Raw genomic sequence first — 19,610 nt, forward strand, 5'->3', positions numbered from 1 at the left:
GGAGGGATCCTGTAGGCAAACCGAATGTCGGAGGAGAAGGAAGATGAGACGCCTCTTAGAGTCTTGCAGAGCTATGTATCCAGGGCCCTAAAATATCCATCTTGCTCCAAACTACTATAGCACCTGCTCCCACTAACTCTGCCAAAGGGAGAGCCAGGAAGAAAAAGATGTGATTCACTCACCCTGACCGGCAACTCTGAATACACATGCTGAGAAAACAAGGCCACAGAGAGTAGAGAGTTCACAAAATCAATACTATCCCACAGATAAAGTTAAATATATTTTTAATGACTCTAAATGTCAGTCAACATTGTTTCTCTGACAAAATGTGCTCTATATTCCAAATTAACTCAAAACAAATATTTGAAACAGATCCTGCTTGTGAGGGAGCCTATGTGTATTACCTCTCAGGCTGTACTTTATTTCAGTTTTTCCCTAGGGTGTAAGTTCTCTACGGTCAGGGACTATTGTTTCTGTATCTGTCTGCTCCCACAGATGTTTAGCATGCTGCCTGCCTAACAGCGCTGCTTCACTAACTAACATAGATTAGTTAGTGTTCATGGGAATGCCGTGACATCCTACAGTTAATTAGAGACAGCAACGCAATGAGTCAGGGCAGACTACTCAAATTCAAGTCCTACTCAGACTGATTCCCTCTGTAACCTTGGGCAAGTCATTCAACTTGTCCAAGTCTCAGCTTTCCTAGCTGAAAAAATGGTGAAAGTGGGGATAACAGAAAATACTCGACATAAAAGTACTTGGCACACAACAGGTGCTCGACAAATGCCTAGTATAATGCTCAGCGCATGATAAGCGCCCTGCGAGTACTAAATAAGTAAAGTCCGTGTCTTTCTGTAATTATTTTCTGCAAAAAGCACTGTCGGATATTAGTATGAAAAGCTGATTTCACAGAAAGAAATACTACAACTCTTCCTTTTTCGTATCAAAAGATTAAAGCGACTAATGTGATGCACAAATTATACACGTGAAACTATAATAACCACATCAGGAACTTGGCTCTGGGACCAGAAATCTACTTCCCCCGCCCCACCCCCCAGATCTCTCCAAAGAAGTTCAACAGTCAAGAGAACCAGAGATCTTTTAAAAACCACTGCAGCGGAACAATGGTATTCTGAACCGACGTCGGTTATTCGAACAAGCCACACAGCCCAGCCTGTCTTCCTCTGAGGGCCCGTCCAGCTCTTCTCTCCTTCACACTCTGGAGGCAAAGGGCGCCTCAGCTCATCCTCACCCTAAAAGCTGAAACTTGTCTTAGTAGGCCGCAACCCTCACCCCTCCGGAGAGCATCACTGCACGGGAAAAGCGGGGAACAGGACAAGGCAGGCTGGAAATACTCTTCGGGAGAAGGTGTTCGAGGCGCCTCACGGGACCCGCGTCCCACGTGAGGCGGTCCAGACAGACAGACAGACGCTCCACAAGGAACCGCCCGTTTCAGCTTCAGTGACAGACGGGCTGCCACCTCACCGTCTCCCGGTCTCGCCTGACACTTTGCCAGGCTCGCCCGGCGCCAAACTGGCAGCCCCCGGCACCCTATCCTTTCTCGCTCTAGGTAACAATTCCACAGGCCGACAGGCTTCAACTTCTGCAAAAAGCGACAGCAACCAAAAACCAAAAAAAAAACCCACCTGGGAAAGGAGATGCTCCTCTACTACAAAACGCCCAAGCTCAAGGCACAGCGCATGCGCATTTCACCCCCAGGCATCGATCACGTGACTGGAAGTGGCTGGGGGAGGTTTAGTTCGCTCGGTATTTGGTTAAAAGGTCTTAACGAGAGTTGCGAGAGGGCGCTCCTCCTGTGCGCATGCGCCCGCCTCGAGCCTCATGGGAGTTGTAGTTCTGTAGGTGAAAGCAATCCCCGCCTTCCTCTTCTCCCGAGGAACTTCCTAGAGGGAGGGGGAGGGGGGTTCAGCGCCCGGAGGCCAGGCTCCCAGTAAGCAGAGATGCTGCTGCTGTGGGTGTCGGTGTTTGCAGCCTCGGCGCTGGCAGCACCAGCTCCCGGGGCAGGTGGGCAGAGGCGGGGAGCAGTTCAGGCTTGGCCCGATGCTCCTAACGTGGTGCTAGTCGTGAGTGATTCCTTCGTAAGTATGGAAAGGCAGGGGAGGGGGCGCCCTGCTGCACAGCCGCGGTTGGCCCAGCCCTTCCCCTGCTTGCAGGCTTCGGGGAGCAGAATCTGAGACTTTTAAGCACGTTTTGTCCTGATGCAAAGCAAGAAATGCATTTTACCTTGACGCCCCGTACAGACCTACGTGCACCACATAGATATGCATGTAACATACATAAAAACAAACTTTAGTAAATGCACTCCGATTCGCATCTTAACAATTTTTTTTTCTTTGCTGGCCCATTAAATTACTAACAAACTTTCAGTCCATATCCCCGCTTGATTCACTTCTGGGGAAAAATAACATTCTGCATCAACGTAAAAGCCTGTTAGCTTTCCAGCGATCAACGTACTTTTATTACCCAGTTGTCTGATAATCCTGTTAGTGCTGATTTATATTCATTAGTTGACATAATTTGACCATTCGCCCATATTCCGGATAAACTGTATGCCTGTATGTGGTGTTGTTGTTGTTTAATCCCAGACTTAAACATTTTTTGTAACTTTCCCAAACCATCAACTAAAAAGAATACAAATATTAACATTATCTGATATTTTTAGTATTATCCATGATATTAAAACTACTGCTTGGACAAATGTTTGCTTACTAACTATAATATTAGTTTATTATGACAGGGTGTCACTGTGGTCAGATAGATTGTTGGTGTTACGTATGTCTGGCAGCAAAGAGCACTTTTAATCATTACGTTGTATTGCCTTCCTCATAAAATAACCCAGGATGATTAAAGTTACATAATCTGGATATACCCCTAGAATTTATTGAGATTATTACTTAAAGTAATCTTTATGATTATCTAAATTTAGGATCCTAACAGGCAATCTTGGAGAGTAACAAGAATGAGTTTATTATCAGTGCCCTTGAGATTAAAGGGAAAGGAAGGAAGCAGGATCGTGCAAAAGAGAACTGACTGTTGCCACTGTCCCAGTGGAGGCCTCAGCTGATCTTGGGCGTAGTTCTCAACCAGTTTAATGCTTCAAAAGTGTTTCCAGTTTGGGGGAGGAGACCAGGCCTTTCATGTTGGATGGCCATTATTTGTGGAATGCACCCAGAATGGGGCACCATTTGGAGCAAGACAAACTACCATCAGCAGAGGCAATCTTTCACTCTAAAGGGAATCTGCGTGTTATGTCACAATATCCTAGAAACTTCCGAAGATGACTGAAATATTTGGGGTTTGTTTGTTTTTAGTGTAGTATAAGCACATAGATTTTTCTGTATGTGTGTATGTAAATTTTGATGCAGATTAATATCTCATGAATATAGAAGAAAAGGTCCTGAAAATACTAGCAAGTCAAATTCAGATATATATAGAAAGGGTTATATACCGTAACTAAATGTGATTTTTCCCTAAATGTAAGGTGGGTTTAATGTCTGAAACTAGTCAATGTGATAGACCATGTTAATTGAATAAAGGACCAAAAACAGGTGATCATTTCAATAGATGCAGAAAGAGCATCTGACAGAATTCAGTAACCCTTCATGATAAAAGCACTCAACCAAGTAGAAATACAATTTTTTCAACCTGATTAAGAACATCTGCAGAAAATCCACAGTTAATGTTATAGTCAACTATAAAAGACTGAATGTTTTCTCCCAAAGACCAAGAACAAGACAAGACTGTCTGTTCTTACTGTGTTTATTCAGCAGTTAAGCTGGCAGTTTTCTAGGAAGGGAGTTAGACAAGAAAATGAAATAGAAGTCATCTAGATTGGAAAGGAAAAATGTCTCTATTTGCAGATAACATAACCTTGTATAAAGAAAATCCTAGGGAATCTACTGCAAAATGTTTAGAACTAATAAGTTAGTCTACATGGCTGTAGGATGTAAGATCAATATATAAAAATCAATTCTATTTTTATACCCTTGATTGATGAACAAACTAAAAATTAAGAAAATAATTCTATTTAAAATAGTATCCAAAATATAAAATACTTAGGATTAAATATAACCAAAGAAGTTCAATTCTTATACTGAACTATAAGAAAAACTATAAAATATTGTTGAAAGAAATTAATGAACAACTAGATAAACATCTTATGTTTATGAAATTGATTTAATATTGTTAATATAGTAATAATCATCAAATTTATCTACAAATTCTATGCAATCTCTTCAGAAATCACTATGACATTTTTGCAGAAACAGAAAAAAGCCCTCCTGAAATTCATATGGAAATTCAAGGGACCCAGAATACCCAAGGCAGTCTTGTAAAAGAACAACAAAATTGGAGGACTTAAACTTTCTAACTTCAAAACTTACCTTCACTTCAAAACTATAGCAATCAAGATAGTGTGTCACCAGTATAAAGATAGACATATAAATCCATGGAATAGAATTGAAAGTAGAGAAATAAACTCTCAAACTCCCATTTGATTTTTCAGTAAAGATGCAAAGACCATTTAATGGGGAAAGAATAGTGTTTTCAACAGATAATGCTGGGAATACTGATTATCCACATGCAAAATATCTCACTCCATTTTTAAAAAGTAGCTCAAAGTGAACTGATGAATTAAACATAAAAGCTAAAACTATTTAATCCTTAGAAAAAAACATGGGGGCAAATAAATCTGTGACTTTGGATTAGGTAGTTTACAAGCATGCTAAGTCGCTTCAGTCATGTCTGACTCTTTGCAACCCCATGGACTGTAGCCTGCCAGGCTTCTCTGTCCATGGGATTCTCCAGGCAGTGGGTTGCCATTTCCTGCTCCAGGGATCTTCCTGACTCAGGGATCGAACCCGAGTCTCTTATGTCTCCTGCATTGGCAGGCCAGTTCTTTACCACACACACCACCTGGCAAGCCCTTAGGTAGTTTAAAAGTGGGCAAAAGATCTGAACAGGCAGTTCTCCAAAGAAGATATGCAAATAGTCAATAAACATATGAAAAGATACTCAATATTGTTAATCATTACGGAAATGCAAATCAAAACCACAATGAGACACCAGTTCACACCCGCAAAGATGACTATAATCAGAGACACTAGAGCCAGGAGAATATGAGAGAAATGCAACCTTCATGTGCTGCTGGTGGGAAGGTAAAATGGTGCAGCCACTTTTGAAAACGATCTAGCAATTCCAAAAATGTTAAACATGAGTTTAACATTGATCCAGCAATTCCACTTCAAGGTATATACGCAAAAGAAATAAAAAACATATGTCCACAGAAAAACTTGTACATAAATATTAATACTTCCAAAAAGTGAAAACAAATATATAATAGGTGATAAATGGGCAAATAAAATTTAGTAATATTTTTCAACAATAACAAAGAAATGCAGTATTGATACATACTGCAACATGGATGAACTTAAAGTCATTACGCTAAGTGAAAGAAGCTACTCAGAAGGGACGACATACTGTATGATTCCATTTGTCCAAAGAAAGCAAATCTACAGAGACAAAAATTAGAGACAGACCAACAATTACCTAGATTCGGGAGAACAGGAGGATTAGTGGGTGACAGTTAAGGAATGCTAGGTTTCTTTTGGACATGATGAGAATGTTCTAAAATCGATTGTGATGATGCTTACACAATTCTCTAAATATACTAAAAAACCACTGAATTGTATAAATTAAATGGGTTAGTTGTATGATGTGTGAATTATATCTTAATAAACCCATTTTTTAAAAGAGAAAATAAATACTTCAGCCTGACTCTTAAAGGTGTAAAGGCGTAAGCATCCTCTCTGCCTCCCTCCTTCACCGCTGCACCTGTGCTGTTTGTAGTTTTCATGAGGTTTCGGGAGTGCTATACACAGGACTCTGTAGCAGTGTCTAGTGAGGCTCTCATTCAGTCTGATGAACAGATCTGAAAAGAATGCTCTAAACAGTCTTGCTTGATAATAAATCCGACAGTTAAGATTACTATTATATTCTTTCATTAGCTTGATGTCTTGAAATCTAAACTTCACTGGTTTTCCCTGGCCCAGAATAAGGAGTTGTATACCAAGTCATGAATATTCATTGGGAGGACTGATGCTGAAGCTGAAGCTCCAATACTTTGTCCACCTGATGCAAAGAACTGACTCATTGGAAAAGACCCTGATGCTGGGAAAGATTGAAGGTGGAAGAAGGGGATGACAGAGGATGAGATGGTTGGATGGTGTCACTGACTAGATGGACATGAGTTTGAGCAAACTCCAGAAGTTGGTGATGGACAGGGAAGCCTGGTGTGCTGCAGTCCATGGGGTCGCAAAGAGTCAGACACGACTGAGCAACTGAACTGAACTGGACCAAGTCATGGCTCTAGACAGAGCAATCCAGATCACAGAATTATATCTACCAAAAAGCTTATCCATCCCAAGGCGGGAAATGCCTGCCTCCCAGGAGAGTCAAGAATAATAGCAGAATTCAAAAACTAAGGCAAAAGGCAATTGGTATCATTTCTGGCACTTTTATGCAGAAAGCCAATTCAGTTCAATTCAGATCAGTCACTCAGTTGTGTCCTACTCTTTGTGACCCTGTGGACTGCAGCACACCAGGCTTCCCAGTCCATCACCAACTCCCGGAGCTTGCTCAAACTCATGTCCATCAAGTCAGTGATGCCATCCAGCCATCTCACCCTCTGTCATCCCCTTCTCCTCCTGCCTTCAGTCTTTCCAACCATCAGAGTCAGTTCTTCTCATCAGGTGGCCAAAGTACTGAAGTTTCAGCTTCAGCATCAGTCTTTCCAATGAAAATTCAGGACTGATTTCCTTTAGAATGGACTGGTTGGATCTCCCTGCAGTCCAAGGGACTCTCAAGAGTCTTCTCCAACACCACAGTTCAAAAGAAGTATCAGTTCTTTGGTGCTCAGAAAGCCAATTAGTGGGTCTCTTTTTCTCTTTTAAATGCCTAGTTTTAGGGTACTCTATTTGTTTAAACAGTAGGAATGGCCTTAGGAAAACTAAAATGGGCTATTATTAAATTATAAAAGTTATTCTGAAAACCACTCTGTAAGATTTTCTCTCTCCCAACTAAAATGTGCTAGAACTGTACTTAGACCTATGGCTGACTATTCATTGTGAACTACAGTACCACACTATGGGAAACTTACTCTCTCTGTGGTTTTCATCAGCTAACCATGTTAAGATACATTTCAGTTCAGATTGAATTACTATGTGAACCACCTCCCATCGATACCATGAGCAGTGGTACCACTTTAGCCTCTTTTTTAAAGTATTTGCTAGTGTGTAAAAACTACATGAAGTTAAAAAGCCAAAACTTCTAGAAATGTTCAATATCTTCTCTGATAATATAGTTTTGATCTTCATTTAAAGTATTAGTATGCTTTTGACATTGAGAATATGTGTAGCATAATTTAAATATTTTCTCAGAACCTAGTTTAGTCAAATATAAATCATTCCATTGATGCACATAATCCAGGTTTATTTTTACAAAAATGCAATGTTGAATTTTGAACATATTGAATTTGTCTTTTGTAAATTATACAGCTCTGAATTAAAGACTTGTTTCATTTCACTCACTGAATATTTACTGAGTGCCTTTATATCATAGGCAGTCATCTTTACACGGGCCACCTTTTTTACATATTCTGTGCTAGAAACTTACCGAAGTGAGGTAGTTATCCCCTCCCTCGTTGGCCATCTTTGCTATTCTGCTCTTTAAAGATACCTGCTTTCTAGCCTGCTTTCCATGAAACGAGTCAAGAAATTGCTGACATGAATTACAGACACACTGCTGTATCCATTCAGTGGTCATTACACCCGTCTGAAACTAGCCTGCAGGGCTTGGAGTCCACGCCTCACTGTCTGAATTGTATGGCATCCCAGTGCTTCTGCTACAAGACCTCCTGCTCCACCCCTCCAAAAGGATGAGCCTGGGTGGCTGGGTTGTCTAGAATCCAGCCAGTGGCCACAAATGGTTATCATCCCCCATGTCCAAAAGACTGGAGGAATGAGACCTGTAGGCATTTGGGTTTTATCAAGATAAGTTTCCGAGAGTTTGAATTTATGGATTTAGTGAAATTCTTACAAGGGTAGAGTGTGCACTTTTGTCTTGGGCTCTCTTGCTCGTCATTCAGGAAATCAGGAGTTGCTTGCTTAGTATTCAGTTACTTCTGCTAGAAGTGGTATTCATTTCAACATATAAGCATGCTCTAACTTTCCCCATCTTTTAAAAAAAACCTGACCTTAATCCCACATTTCTCCTGTATCTAACCCTCTGTTAGCTAACAGCCATCCCATTCTTTTTGTTTTGTTTTTCTTTGCAAAAAAACTACTTAGAAGTGGTTTCTTCACCTGCCGTCTCACCTCCCATTCGCTCTTCCCTTTCTGTTTTAGGTGTCCATTCTTACACCTCCATTGGAAATGCTCCTGTCAGCGTCACCAGCCACCAATTCCAATGTGCATTTTCTGACCTTCTTTACACACCCTCTCAACACTGCTATTCCCTCTCTCGACACACTGTCCTCCCAGCTTTCATGAGACTCAGTCTCCTGATATCTTCCTCCCTCACTAGTCATTCTTTCTCAGTTTCCCCCTCTGCCTTCTCTTCTTACCTGGAACTCCTCACGGCTTCTTTCTTTCTTCTCTTTTCTCTCTCCCCCTAAAAGATTTCACTGTCTCACAGTTTTCAATGCCATGAATATGTTAAAGCCTTGTTTCACCAGGAAAGACTTCTCTGAGCTCCAGATTCCTATCTGTACCCTAATTTATATCTCCATTTGGAAATCTCAGACATCTCAAAGATGTAGGTATGTCCTGTATTTTGGATTCGCTCACTTTTAAACTGTATTTTATTTACAAAACTACATTGAAAACATACAATAGATATAACTCCAGGACTGGAACATTCTTTTTTCTCTCTCGTTTGCTCTTTACCAAGAAGAGTTCTTCAATTCCCAATTCAATTCCAAAATAGGTATCTCCAACCTAAACATCTCTCCAGTCTTCCGGCTCATTTCTCCAGCTGCCTAGTTGTTATCTCCACTGAAGTCCTGCAGGCGTCTCTACTTTATTTAAATGGGTGACCCTCCTCACTCTTTAGCTCCACTTACCAGAGAAGGCTTCCCTGTTCACTCTTATCAAGAAGGTTTCCTTTGTTATTCTCTATCTTTAGATTTTTTTCAAGGCCATGTCACAGTAATGGTATTGTAGTTATTCTTGGTTTATTCTTGGTTTCCCTGATGCTGGAAAAGATTGAAGGCAGGAGGAGAAGGGGACAACAGAGGATGAGATGGTTGGATGGCATCACTGACTCAATGGACGAGTTTGGGTAAACTCCAGGCGTTGGTGATGGACAGGGAAGCCTGGCGTGCTGCAGTCCATGGGGTCGAAAAGAATCGGACCCAACTGAGTGACTGATGTTTTTTCCCTCTCCCACTAGACTATAAGCTTCATGAGGCCAGGGACTCTCTTTTTATTCACCATTGTATCTCCAGATCTTTCATAGTGCCTGGCACATACCAAATACTCAACAAACATTGGTTCAGTCAGTCCATCCAACTTTCCATTAATTTCTTTCATTTATTTTCTGTATTCAAATGGATCCAAGTCTCACACAACATGAATCTGCACTATTATGAGCCAGAGAATGGTAACACTTTCTCTACTTGTTTTCATTATTTGAAGGTTCTTAGGATCATATTGAAGTTTTTTGCTACTTGTGAATTTTTTTAAATATTTATTTATTTGGCTGTACCAGGTCTTAGTTGCACCAGACAAACTCTTAGTTGTGGCATGTGGGATCTAGTTCCTAGCACAGGCATCAAACCTGGGCCCTCTGCATTGGGAGTATGGAGTCTTAGCCTCTGGACCACCAGGGAAGTCCCAACTACTTATGAATTTTATGGTTAAAATTAAAGGAAATTATTTTGCTTCTTTTGCGATGTAATCAATGCTTCATAAACAATTAAATTTCTTTATTCCAGGATGGAAGGCTAACATTTTATCCAGGAAGTCAGGTAGTGAAACTTCCTTTTATCAGCTTCATGAAAGCACATGGCACTTCCTTTCTAAATGCCTACACAAACTCTCCAATCTGCTGTCCATCACGTGCAGGTAAGAACATGCTTGATTTTACTGGAAGTAGCCCCACCCTGAAAATGTGTCCACACTTTAAAAGATTATACTCCAAAATAGGATAGTAAATCATATTTGGCATCTAATAAAAAGTTTTGAATATATGTGAGGTGTGGTTTAGGGTATGTAATGGGTATTGGGGGTTTCCCTCTTGGCTCAGCGGTAAAGAATCAGCCTTCTAATGTAGAAAACGTGAGTTTGATCCCTGGCTTGGGAAGATTTCCTGGTGAAGGAAAAGGCAGCCCCTCTGGTATTCTTGCCTGGGAAATCACATGGAGAGAGGAGCATGCAACTCCGTGGGGTTGCAAAGAGTCAGGCGTGAGTTAGTGACTAAACAACAACATTGGGTATTGGGCTTTTTTAAGAGTAGAAATTTTATCACCTAAAATGGTGTTTAGTTCAAGTATTATTGTTTCATTTCCTTTTGACTGGTGACTAAGAATCTCAACTCTCCAGGCAAATTTGGAAATGCTTATATTTCCTGGAGGAGTTCCATTTAAATTTTTCAGTAAGAGATAAGTAGTTGGGAGGGAACTGTAAAGTATACTAAGGAACTGAACTGAAGGAGTGTTAGTCACTCAGTCGTGTCTGACTCTGTGACCACATGGACTGTAGCCTACCAGGTTCCTCTGTCCTTGGGATTCTCCAGACCAGAGTCCTGGAGTAGGCTGCCATTCCCTTTTCCAGGGGATCTTCCCAACCTGGGGATCGAAGCCAGGTCTCCTGTATTGCAGGCAGATTCTTTAGCATCTGAGCTACAAAGTAGTAAAACTTCTCAGGTATACCTGGAATTTTCTGTATTATTGCAGATTAGATTTTTTTTCCTTCGGTCTCAATTCACTTCTATCCCAAATCTGTTTACTTTTATCATAGTAATTTAGGACATAGGCAGTTTTAATAGGAAAATATCAGTGATATTAAGTCATGACTAACTGAAAAATAGAGGAAATTGACATTTTTATAAAGTCTGTTCTCTGATAGAGTTGTCTTTCTCTTCCACTTAATGATGCTTTGCACTGGAACTCATAAATAGCGCCCAATGATTTTCATTTGTCCGTTAAGTTCCTGACATCATAGTCTTTGTGATGTGAGCCACACGTTTTTATTTTGTGACTACATTTTCAGCACTACCAACTATATAATCACAGATGATTAAAAGAAACCTAAAGTATATTATAAATGATGTTTCCATGATGAAGGACCAGGTGTATTACAAACACTTTTGTTCTTTATTGAGCAAGTGGAATGAGAAATGTACTAGGGTGAGGTGAGAACTGGGTTCTGGTCCTCAATGGACCATGTCAGGAGCGTCCCTCAGTTTCCTAATCACAGAATGCCGTATCCGCTGTGTCCCTCGCAGGGTTGTTCTTAGCATCAAGTGAGATAATGGATTTTAAAAGTGCTCAAGGAACTCTAAAGATTTCAGAAATGTGATGCTTTTCCTGGAAGAAGTATAGTTTGAACAGTTTGAGCAAAGAGAAGGGAATAATCGTAATAAAAACTCACATGTATTTATTGCATTCTTACTGTGTGCCTGGCCATATTCTAATTGCCTTGCGTGTCTTAATTTATATAATTATCCACATTGTCACAAAGTGGAAATTGTTGTTATAAACATTTTGCAGGTGAAAACTAAAGTACTGGAAGGTTATATAACTTATCAAAGGTCTAGCAGTGCTGGGATTCAATGCCAGGTGATACCCTATTCCACTTCTCATAAAGAAAGCATTTTGTAAAAAAAAATAAAAAATAAAAAAAATTAAAAAATTTAAAAAAATTAAAAAAAGAAAGCATTTTGTTAGACTAGAAAAGGATTCAACCCTACTACATGTATACACAGAAAAAGGAAAAGGCTTTTTTTTTTTTTTCTGCTTTACTGAGAAATAATTGACATAAAGCACTGTGTTAGTTTAAGGTATACACCATATTCTAGAGAGAGTAAGAACATTTTCATGAGCTGAATCAGTCAGATTAGGTTTATGTGCACTGGGCAACACTTCTAGCAATATACAGCCATAATGCTCCCTCCCACAAAACCAGCAACAGTGAGGCAAAGCTAAGCTCCAAACACTGGGGCCTTACTAACGCTTGTGTCCCCAGGACCAAGGTCAATGACTGGGACATAGCTGCAGAGCCAGTGATTTTTAAAAAAGAACAAACTAAGCCCAAAGTTAGTAGAAGAAAGAAAACAAACAAAGATCAAAGTGGAAATAAATGAAGTAGAGACTAAAAGCACAACAGAAAAAATAATAAAACTAAGTTCTTTTTTTTTTTAATAAAATGGACAAATCCTTAGCTATACTTTCCAAAAAAATAGAAAGGACTCAGAAATTAAAGAGGAGACGTTACGACTGATACCACAGCAAGGTATTTATAGCTATGACCTTCCCCCTTAGAAATGCTTTTTGCTGCATGCCATTTGTGTTGCTATGCTGTTTTTCCATTTTCATTTGTCTTGAAATAGTTTTTTCTCTTTTCTTCTTTGGCCTATTGGTTGTTTAGGAGCATGTTGCTTAATCTCCACATATTTGTGAGTTTTCCAGTTTTCTTCTTGTAATTGATTCTGGTTTCATATCATTGTGGTCAGAAAAGATGCTTGATGGATTTTTAAATTTCTTAAATTCTTGAGAATTTAAGTCTTGGTAAATTTAATTACTAAGTCTTGTTGTATGACCTAACATATGATATTCCTGGAGAATATTTCATTTGCACTTGAAAAGAATGTACTTTCTGTGTGTTTGGATGGAATGTTCTGAAAATGTTAAGTCCATCTGTTCTAACAGGTAGTCTAGTGTTTCCTTTTTGATTTTCTGTCTGAAAGATCTATTTGCTGTTGAAAGTAGGGTATTGAAGTCCCCTAGTATTTGTGTCTATTTCTCCCTTTACTCCTGTTAATATTTGGGAAAAGATTTATTGACTAAACAATCATAGCTGTAGAAAGTAAGAGAGAAGACAACTAAAAATTACACTTAAAAAGTACACTTAACTTTTTTGTGGCAAGCCGGTAACAAGACAAGAAACAAGGAAAATCCTTGGGAATTTTGGGGAAATGAGATCTGTACTTCATTTGACCAGCGTGGAAAGTTGACCAATACATACATAGTGATTTTTTTTATGATTGAAAGAAACTCAAGTAAGATAGGCTTTATATTTAATTCCATCTATTTGCCTTAAACAACCTGACCTGTAAGCCTTAGAGATTCACCTGTAAAGTGGAAATAGGAACTCATTTCAGTTTTCCCCTTAATAAAATGAGGTAACAATCAAAAATGTTAGGTAAAACCCCTAATGCAGGTTTATCTTATTGCAGAGCCTGAGTTCTAAACTAATAATCTCTTTTCTCTCTTGGTATAATTGTCTCAGTCATTAAAATAAATTGTTAAGCCTTGTTTACACTGATCCCACTTTTTTTTTCCACCAGCCATGTGGAGTGGGCTCTTCACTCACTTAACAGAATCTTGGAATAACTTTAAGGGCTTAGATCCAAATTACACGACATGGATGGATGTCATGGAGAAGCATGGCTACAGAACACAAAAATTTGGAAAACTGGACTACACTTCAGGACATCACTCCATCAGGTAAAAAATAAAATCAAAGTGATTCTCTGGCGGAGAACAAATATGTATGCATATGACTGATAGCCTTTGCTGTCCACCTTAAACTATCTTTACATTGCTGATCAGCTATACGTCAATCTAAAATAAACAGTTTTTAAAAATGGTTTTCATAGACAGCCCACTACTGTTAATACATACATACAGTCCCTTTTTGACTTCTTTTATTTCTCTACAAAGCTGAAAGTAAATCTCTTAATCTCTGCTGCTGCTACTGCTGCTAAGTCGCTTCAGTCGTTTCCAACTCTGTGCGACCCCAGAGATGGCAGCCCACCAGGCTCCCCCGTCCCTGGGATTCTCTTGTGTTAGTTTGGCTAAACCTTTAGCTTTCTTTAACCTTCTTAAAATATTGAAATTACTTATATGCTAGTAATTTTGTTTTCCTTAAAAATTAAAGGTCTCTAAAATTGTGTAGTCCATTTGATTTATCTATACAATGGCTGCTTTATTTACTTTAAAATTTGTTTCATAGACTATAATCTTCTTGTTACTTGCTTTTGTCGGTTCTCTCCAACTTTAGTTTTCCACTGTAATTTGTTTCTTTCATTTTACTCAGTCCTCAAAATTAGGCAACCAAGCATAGGGGGTAAGAGTAGAAATCTAGAATCAGATTGCCTACTTTTGAATCCTAGTTTCTTGGTTTACTACTAACCAGCAGTATAATCTTGGGGATATTATTTAAGCTAACTTCTTTAAATTTAAGTAATTTTTAAAATAAAATTTAAATATTAAATAATGTTATTTAAATTTCTTCGTTGTAAATACTAAATGAAATAGTATGTGCTCATTTCATGGAGTTTTACCAGTTTCTCTTTAAAATCCTTCTACTGTTTAGAAAGTAAGGTTAATCCAAAGTCAGATACACCCATTCATATTATCCTATTTGAAATGGTTGTTTTGTTTTTCTTGTTTTCCTCAGTCAGTCCAATAATGAAAAAGAATCTAAGATTGAATGCCATGTACTCTGCATCACTATCGCTCTCTGTGTGAGATGGTTAAACTCTGATCTAAATGTTGTTCCTCAGTGGGATAATCATTCTCGGAGCGCACAGACCCTGTTCCTCCTTGTACTGCTTTATTCCCACTGCCACCATAGTGCCTGTACACTGTAGGTACACAGTAAATGCTTTGGTTAATGAATAAGTGAATGGAATAAAAAGTTATAGCTTATTATTTGATAAACAATGGTATTCTATTTTACCTAGGGTTAAAATCAATAAAAGGAAAAGAGCCACTTAAACATTGATATTTGGGAAATCAAAGATGGTTTTCAGTGTAATAATTGCTTATAGCATATTTTCATTTACTGATCCTCTCACCAGAGCTTCAGTTCAGTTCAGTTCAGTCTCTCAGTCATGTCCGACTCTTTGCGACCCCATGAATCGCAGCACACCAGGCCTCCCTGTCTATCACCAACTCCCAGAGTTCACTCAAACTCACGTCCATCAAGTCAGTGATGCCATCCAGCCATCTCATCCTCTGTCGTCCCCTTCTCCTCCTGCCCCTAATCCCTCCCAGCATCAGAGTCTTTTCCAATGAGTCAACTCTTCGCATGAGGTGGCCAAAGTACTGGAGTTTCAGCTTTACCATCAGTCCTTCCAAAGAAATCCCAGGGCTGATCTCCTTCAGAATGGACTGGTTGGATCTCCTTGCAGTCCAAGGGACTCTCAAGAGTCTTCTCCAACACCACAGTTCAAAAGCATCAATTCTTCGGCGCTCAGCTTTCTTCACAGTCCAACTCTCACATCCATACATGACCATTGGAAAAACCATAGCCTTGACTAGACGGACCTTTGTTGGCAAAGTAATGTGTCTGCTTTTTAATATGCTATCTAGGTTCAGTTGAGTTCAATTCAGTTGCTCAGTCGTGTCCGACTCTGCAACCCTTAGGAAACTTAAATAAACTGTCAAAACTGTTTGCATTCCTGCTGTGTGTGCCCACATACGGCACTTGACTGGCACATAGGCCAAGGTTGCTGTGACTGGCACATAGGCCAAGGTTGCTGTGACTGGCACATAGGCCAAGGTTGCTGTGACTGGCATGTCTGCATGAGATGCAGCACAGCATCTTTCAGATTTTTCTGTGCAAGTTTAAAAACGGATTTCAGGGAGGGAAAGGTCTCTTATGTTGATGTTTGGTAGAAAGCAACACAGTACTGTGAAGCAATTATGCTTCAGTTAAAAATAAATTTTAAAAAAAAAGGTCTTTCACTACTCAACATCATAAATAGGTGCATTCAGTGTTTTCTGATAGACTGACTCTCAAAACTAGTTTTTATAACATTGTGCTACCTTTACCACTAAGGGTTAAGATCCACTTAACAGTAGTATTTCAGTTTTTTTAGAGTCAACAAAATCAAAGAAAATGTTAATTTGGAAGTGTATAGAATTAGAAGGTCTTGAGTAATTGATTTTTATAGATATTTTAAAAACTAGATTTCTAAGATCAGCACATTAAAGAAGGTAAACATTAAGTAACATTCCTTAAAATACTAAGACTAAGATGATCCTTACTAAAGTTACAAGGGTAAAATCATGTATGGAACACCCATTCAGAAAATATCTATTAACCCACCTACAGAGTCCCAGATGCTATTTTTAAGTGATGGGAATACTGTAGTGATCAAAACACAAAAATCTGTAGCCTCATGGAACTTATATATACTCTAGTGGCAAATTTAAGCAAATCAGGAGCAAATATAAGCAAACTGCTGTCTTATCTCTCCTAGCTAAAAGTTTAAAACCTAAAATCAGATGCCCTGGCACTTCGTCTTACTCCTGTTGTTCTCATCTCACTGCATAAATGTTCTCAATTCATGTGTCTTAATGTGTTTCTGAAACCTGTCACAACAGGCCATACTTAATCCCACCAGACAAATGAAGAGCTAGAAGCCTACTTCCCAAATGAGAGAATTGCTATGGCAAACTTTTTAGCTTGAGTTTCTTGACAAGCGGCAAAGGGTGGCAAACCACGGGCTGCTCTCACATCTTCTTGTTCCCTTGGCCTCCAGACCAGAAGCACAGGCTTTCTAACTAGAACCTCCTAAGTAGCCAAGAGGCAAGCAGCAGAACTCAAACAGCAACCATAGGGTCCCTTTCAATTCTGCAGCCCAATGAATAAGTCTGTGTTTATCTCATCCTTTTCTACTTTTATTTTAACTGCATAATCTAAGATCCTACGTGGGGCTTCCCAGGTGGCTCAGTGGTAAAGAATCTGCCTGCCAATGTCGGAGACCTGGATTTGATCCCAGGTCAGGAAGATCTCCTGGAGAAGGAAATGGCAACCCACTCCCATATTCTTGCCTGAAATATCCCATGGACAGAGGAGCCTGGTAGGCTACAGTCCATGGGGTCACAGAGTGGGACACAACTTAGGAACTAAACAATAACAACTGGATCCTACATGCCTGAGATCAGATTTATCCATACTAAAGAGGAGTGTATTTTATTCTTTTCCTTATAATGGAAAAGATATCCATTCCTCTGGTCATTTTAGAAGATTTTTAGAACCCCACAGCTACATACCTTGTTGTTTTTAATGAAATTCAGTATCTAAAACAGCTTGCATTATTCTGAATACATTCCCAGGGTGACTGCTGATACTGAAAAAGCATAATAATGACTGCTATTATTTTGTTTTATTGCTCCAGAACCCTCGCTTCTGATAACTAGCAAATTCTGGCTGAAGCAGCTACTGGGGTTATCTTCAGAATGCTGTCTACCATAACTCCTGTGTCAGTTTCTTGGAATACCAGTGATAGTTCTAAGTCTACAATTTCATTACGATTCTTGGATTTTTTCCCATTTATTACTCAAGTTTAAGGTACTGTGTGTAGCTGCCCTCAGTGAAGTGTATCTCCCCCTTTTGCCAGTGCTGACCATTCGTGGAATTTATTCCAATCTACTTTTCGAAGAACCTGAAGATATCTAATTAAGTGGAGATTTCACTTTTTAATTTAACATTAGCATTAGCCAGATATGACCTGGCTAAAGTGACTTATGGTTTAAAACATGAGATTTTTTTTTAAGTCTAAAAAAATTACAGGATAGGACAAAATATGGTGAGTTCTGTTTAAAGGAAGAAGCAAACACATCCAGATTTTTTTTCAAGGGATGGGAGAAAAAGCTGTAAAGTGCTACATTTTGTCTATTCTAAGGTGCACAATGTTTTTTTTCCCACAATTTAACATCTCTGAACTTGCAATTCATCTTACAACTGATGACTACACAATTCTGTTATAGTCTTCTTGGTAGTGTTTTCTCTTCATAGTATATATTTTTCAAAAGAGTACATTTCATATGAATAGCCTTTTAGATTTGATAAACTTGCAGAAGTAGAACATCAATAGGCTTAGGTGGAGGACAGGAAGAAGACTTCTGAACAAATGCAACCAAATAGGAAACTGAAAACCTTTTGGAAGACACTGGATAAACCCGAATTCCTGTTTATGGTTTCCTAAGGGAACCATGAAAGGTAAAACTTTAATATGTGAGAAGGACTTGAGCAACAAGCTGAGGCACTGGCAGAAAATAGCCTGCCTGTTTCATCAGAGAAGCTGAATATGAGAATCTCCATAAGATTTTTGTTCTGTAAAAAAAAATAATAATAATAACCTTGGAGTCGTTCTATTCTATTCTTTTCATCCTTGAACATATTTCCTGCCCTCTGATCAAGTCCCATGGTGATTTTAGATCAGTTTTTCAGAGTTCATGTAATTACTTGATTGATCCAACTTGTCTCCTTTGACAGCTTCACTTGTTTTCTAAGTAGTCTTTCCATCCTGCCAGTTGGCTCTTTCACTGACTACATCCTATTGCAGTTAGCCATGAAGAATCTGGGTCTTTTTCTAGTATGATGCCAGAATGCAGAATTTCAAAAGTAAGGTATTAAAATAGAAAAAGCAAGATACTTACTCTCTAAGGAATAAATTAAAAATTTAACTCATCTTACAGTTTCTAAAGAAGAATATTAAAATGTCTGGAAGTATATAGGTAAATCTGCACTCTTAATATTAAAAATAAAGTAACAACCACCGTATCTAATGTATTCTTTTGACTCAAGCAAGACAAGAATGTGTTTTTAAAAAATTACTTGCAAAAATATTGCTCAAGCAGATGAGGAATTAAAAGTTGGTATCTGTCAACACAGGAAGAACAAAACTCATTAATGGCAGACAAAAGAACTAAAAAAAAACCCTGAGATCTAATTTAGTCTAAGGGCAAATATTATAAACTGGAATAATACCTTGTTTTCATCATGACAATCCTTAGTTATTAAGTAGTTAGAAAGCAAAACACATGCTAACCCAAATTATTAGCTGTATCAGGGAGTTTCTGTGTTTTTTAAAGAAGCTAAGCTGCAGAAAATTCAGCTTTCTAAAATGACTGGCCTCACATGACCCCCACAGAACTAATTTTATAATCAGTGGCAAAGGATATTTATTTATTTCTGTCATATGCTTTTATAAAACATTTTGAAGAAATGTGTTTCTTTTCAAATATTATTTATTATTTTCATTATTTCATTCAGTTCAGTTCAGTCACTCAGTCATGTCCAACTCTTTGAGACCCCGTGAATCGCAGCACACCAGGCCTCCCTGTCCATCACCAACTCCCAGAGTTCACTCAAACTCACGTCCATCGAGTCCGTGATGCCATCCAGCCATCTCATCCTCTGTCGTCCCCTTTTCCTCCTGCCCCCAATCCTTCCCAGCATCAGAGTCTTTTCCAATGAGTCAACTCTTCTCATTAGGTGGTCAAAGTACTGGAGTTTCAGCTTCAGCATCATTCCCTCCAATGAAATTCCAGGGCTGATCTCTTTCAGAATGGA

At 38.9% G+C, this 19,610-nt stretch overlaps 2 protein-coding genes across 3 annotated transcripts in view; one reads left to right on the forward strand and one right to left on the reverse strand.

Moving 5' to 3' along the window:
- SKIC3 (SKI3 subunit of superkiller complex) overlaps window positions 1-1,751 on the reverse strand; it is a 103,079-nt gene extending 101,328 nt beyond the window's left edge. Inside the window, exon 1 of one of the 2 annotated variants that reach the window (XM_069592588.1) lies at window positions 1,647-1,751. The gene's annotated coding sequence lies outside the window, so the exon portion shown is untranslated. The remainder of the gene's footprint in view (window positions 1-1,646) is intronic. The other variant, XM_069592589.1, reaches the window with a different exon arrangement.
- A 132-nt stretch (window positions 1,752-1,883) lies between these two features.
- ARSK (arylsulfatase family member K) overlaps window positions 1,884-19,610 on the forward strand; it is a 56,479-nt gene continuing 38,752 nt past the window's right edge. The window contains exons 1-3 of the mRNA XM_069592595.1: window positions 1,884-2,099; window positions 10,013-10,142; window positions 13,585-13,744. Coding sequence (XP_069448696.1) covers window positions 1,962-2,099; window positions 10,013-10,142; window positions 13,585-13,744 — 428 coding nt within the window. The 5' untranslated portion in view covers window positions 1,884-1,961. The remainder of the gene's footprint in view (window positions 2,100-10,012; window positions 10,143-13,584; window positions 13,745-19,610) is intronic.

The sequence above is a fragment of the Ovis canadensis genome, chromosome 5 (genome assembly GCF_042477335.2).
Source record: "Ovis canadensis isolate MfBH-ARS-UI-01 breed Bighorn chromosome 5, ARS-UI_OviCan_v2, whole genome shotgun sequence".
NCBI classification, from domain to species: Eukaryota; Metazoa; Chordata; class Mammalia; order Artiodactyla; family Bovidae; genus Ovis; species Ovis canadensis.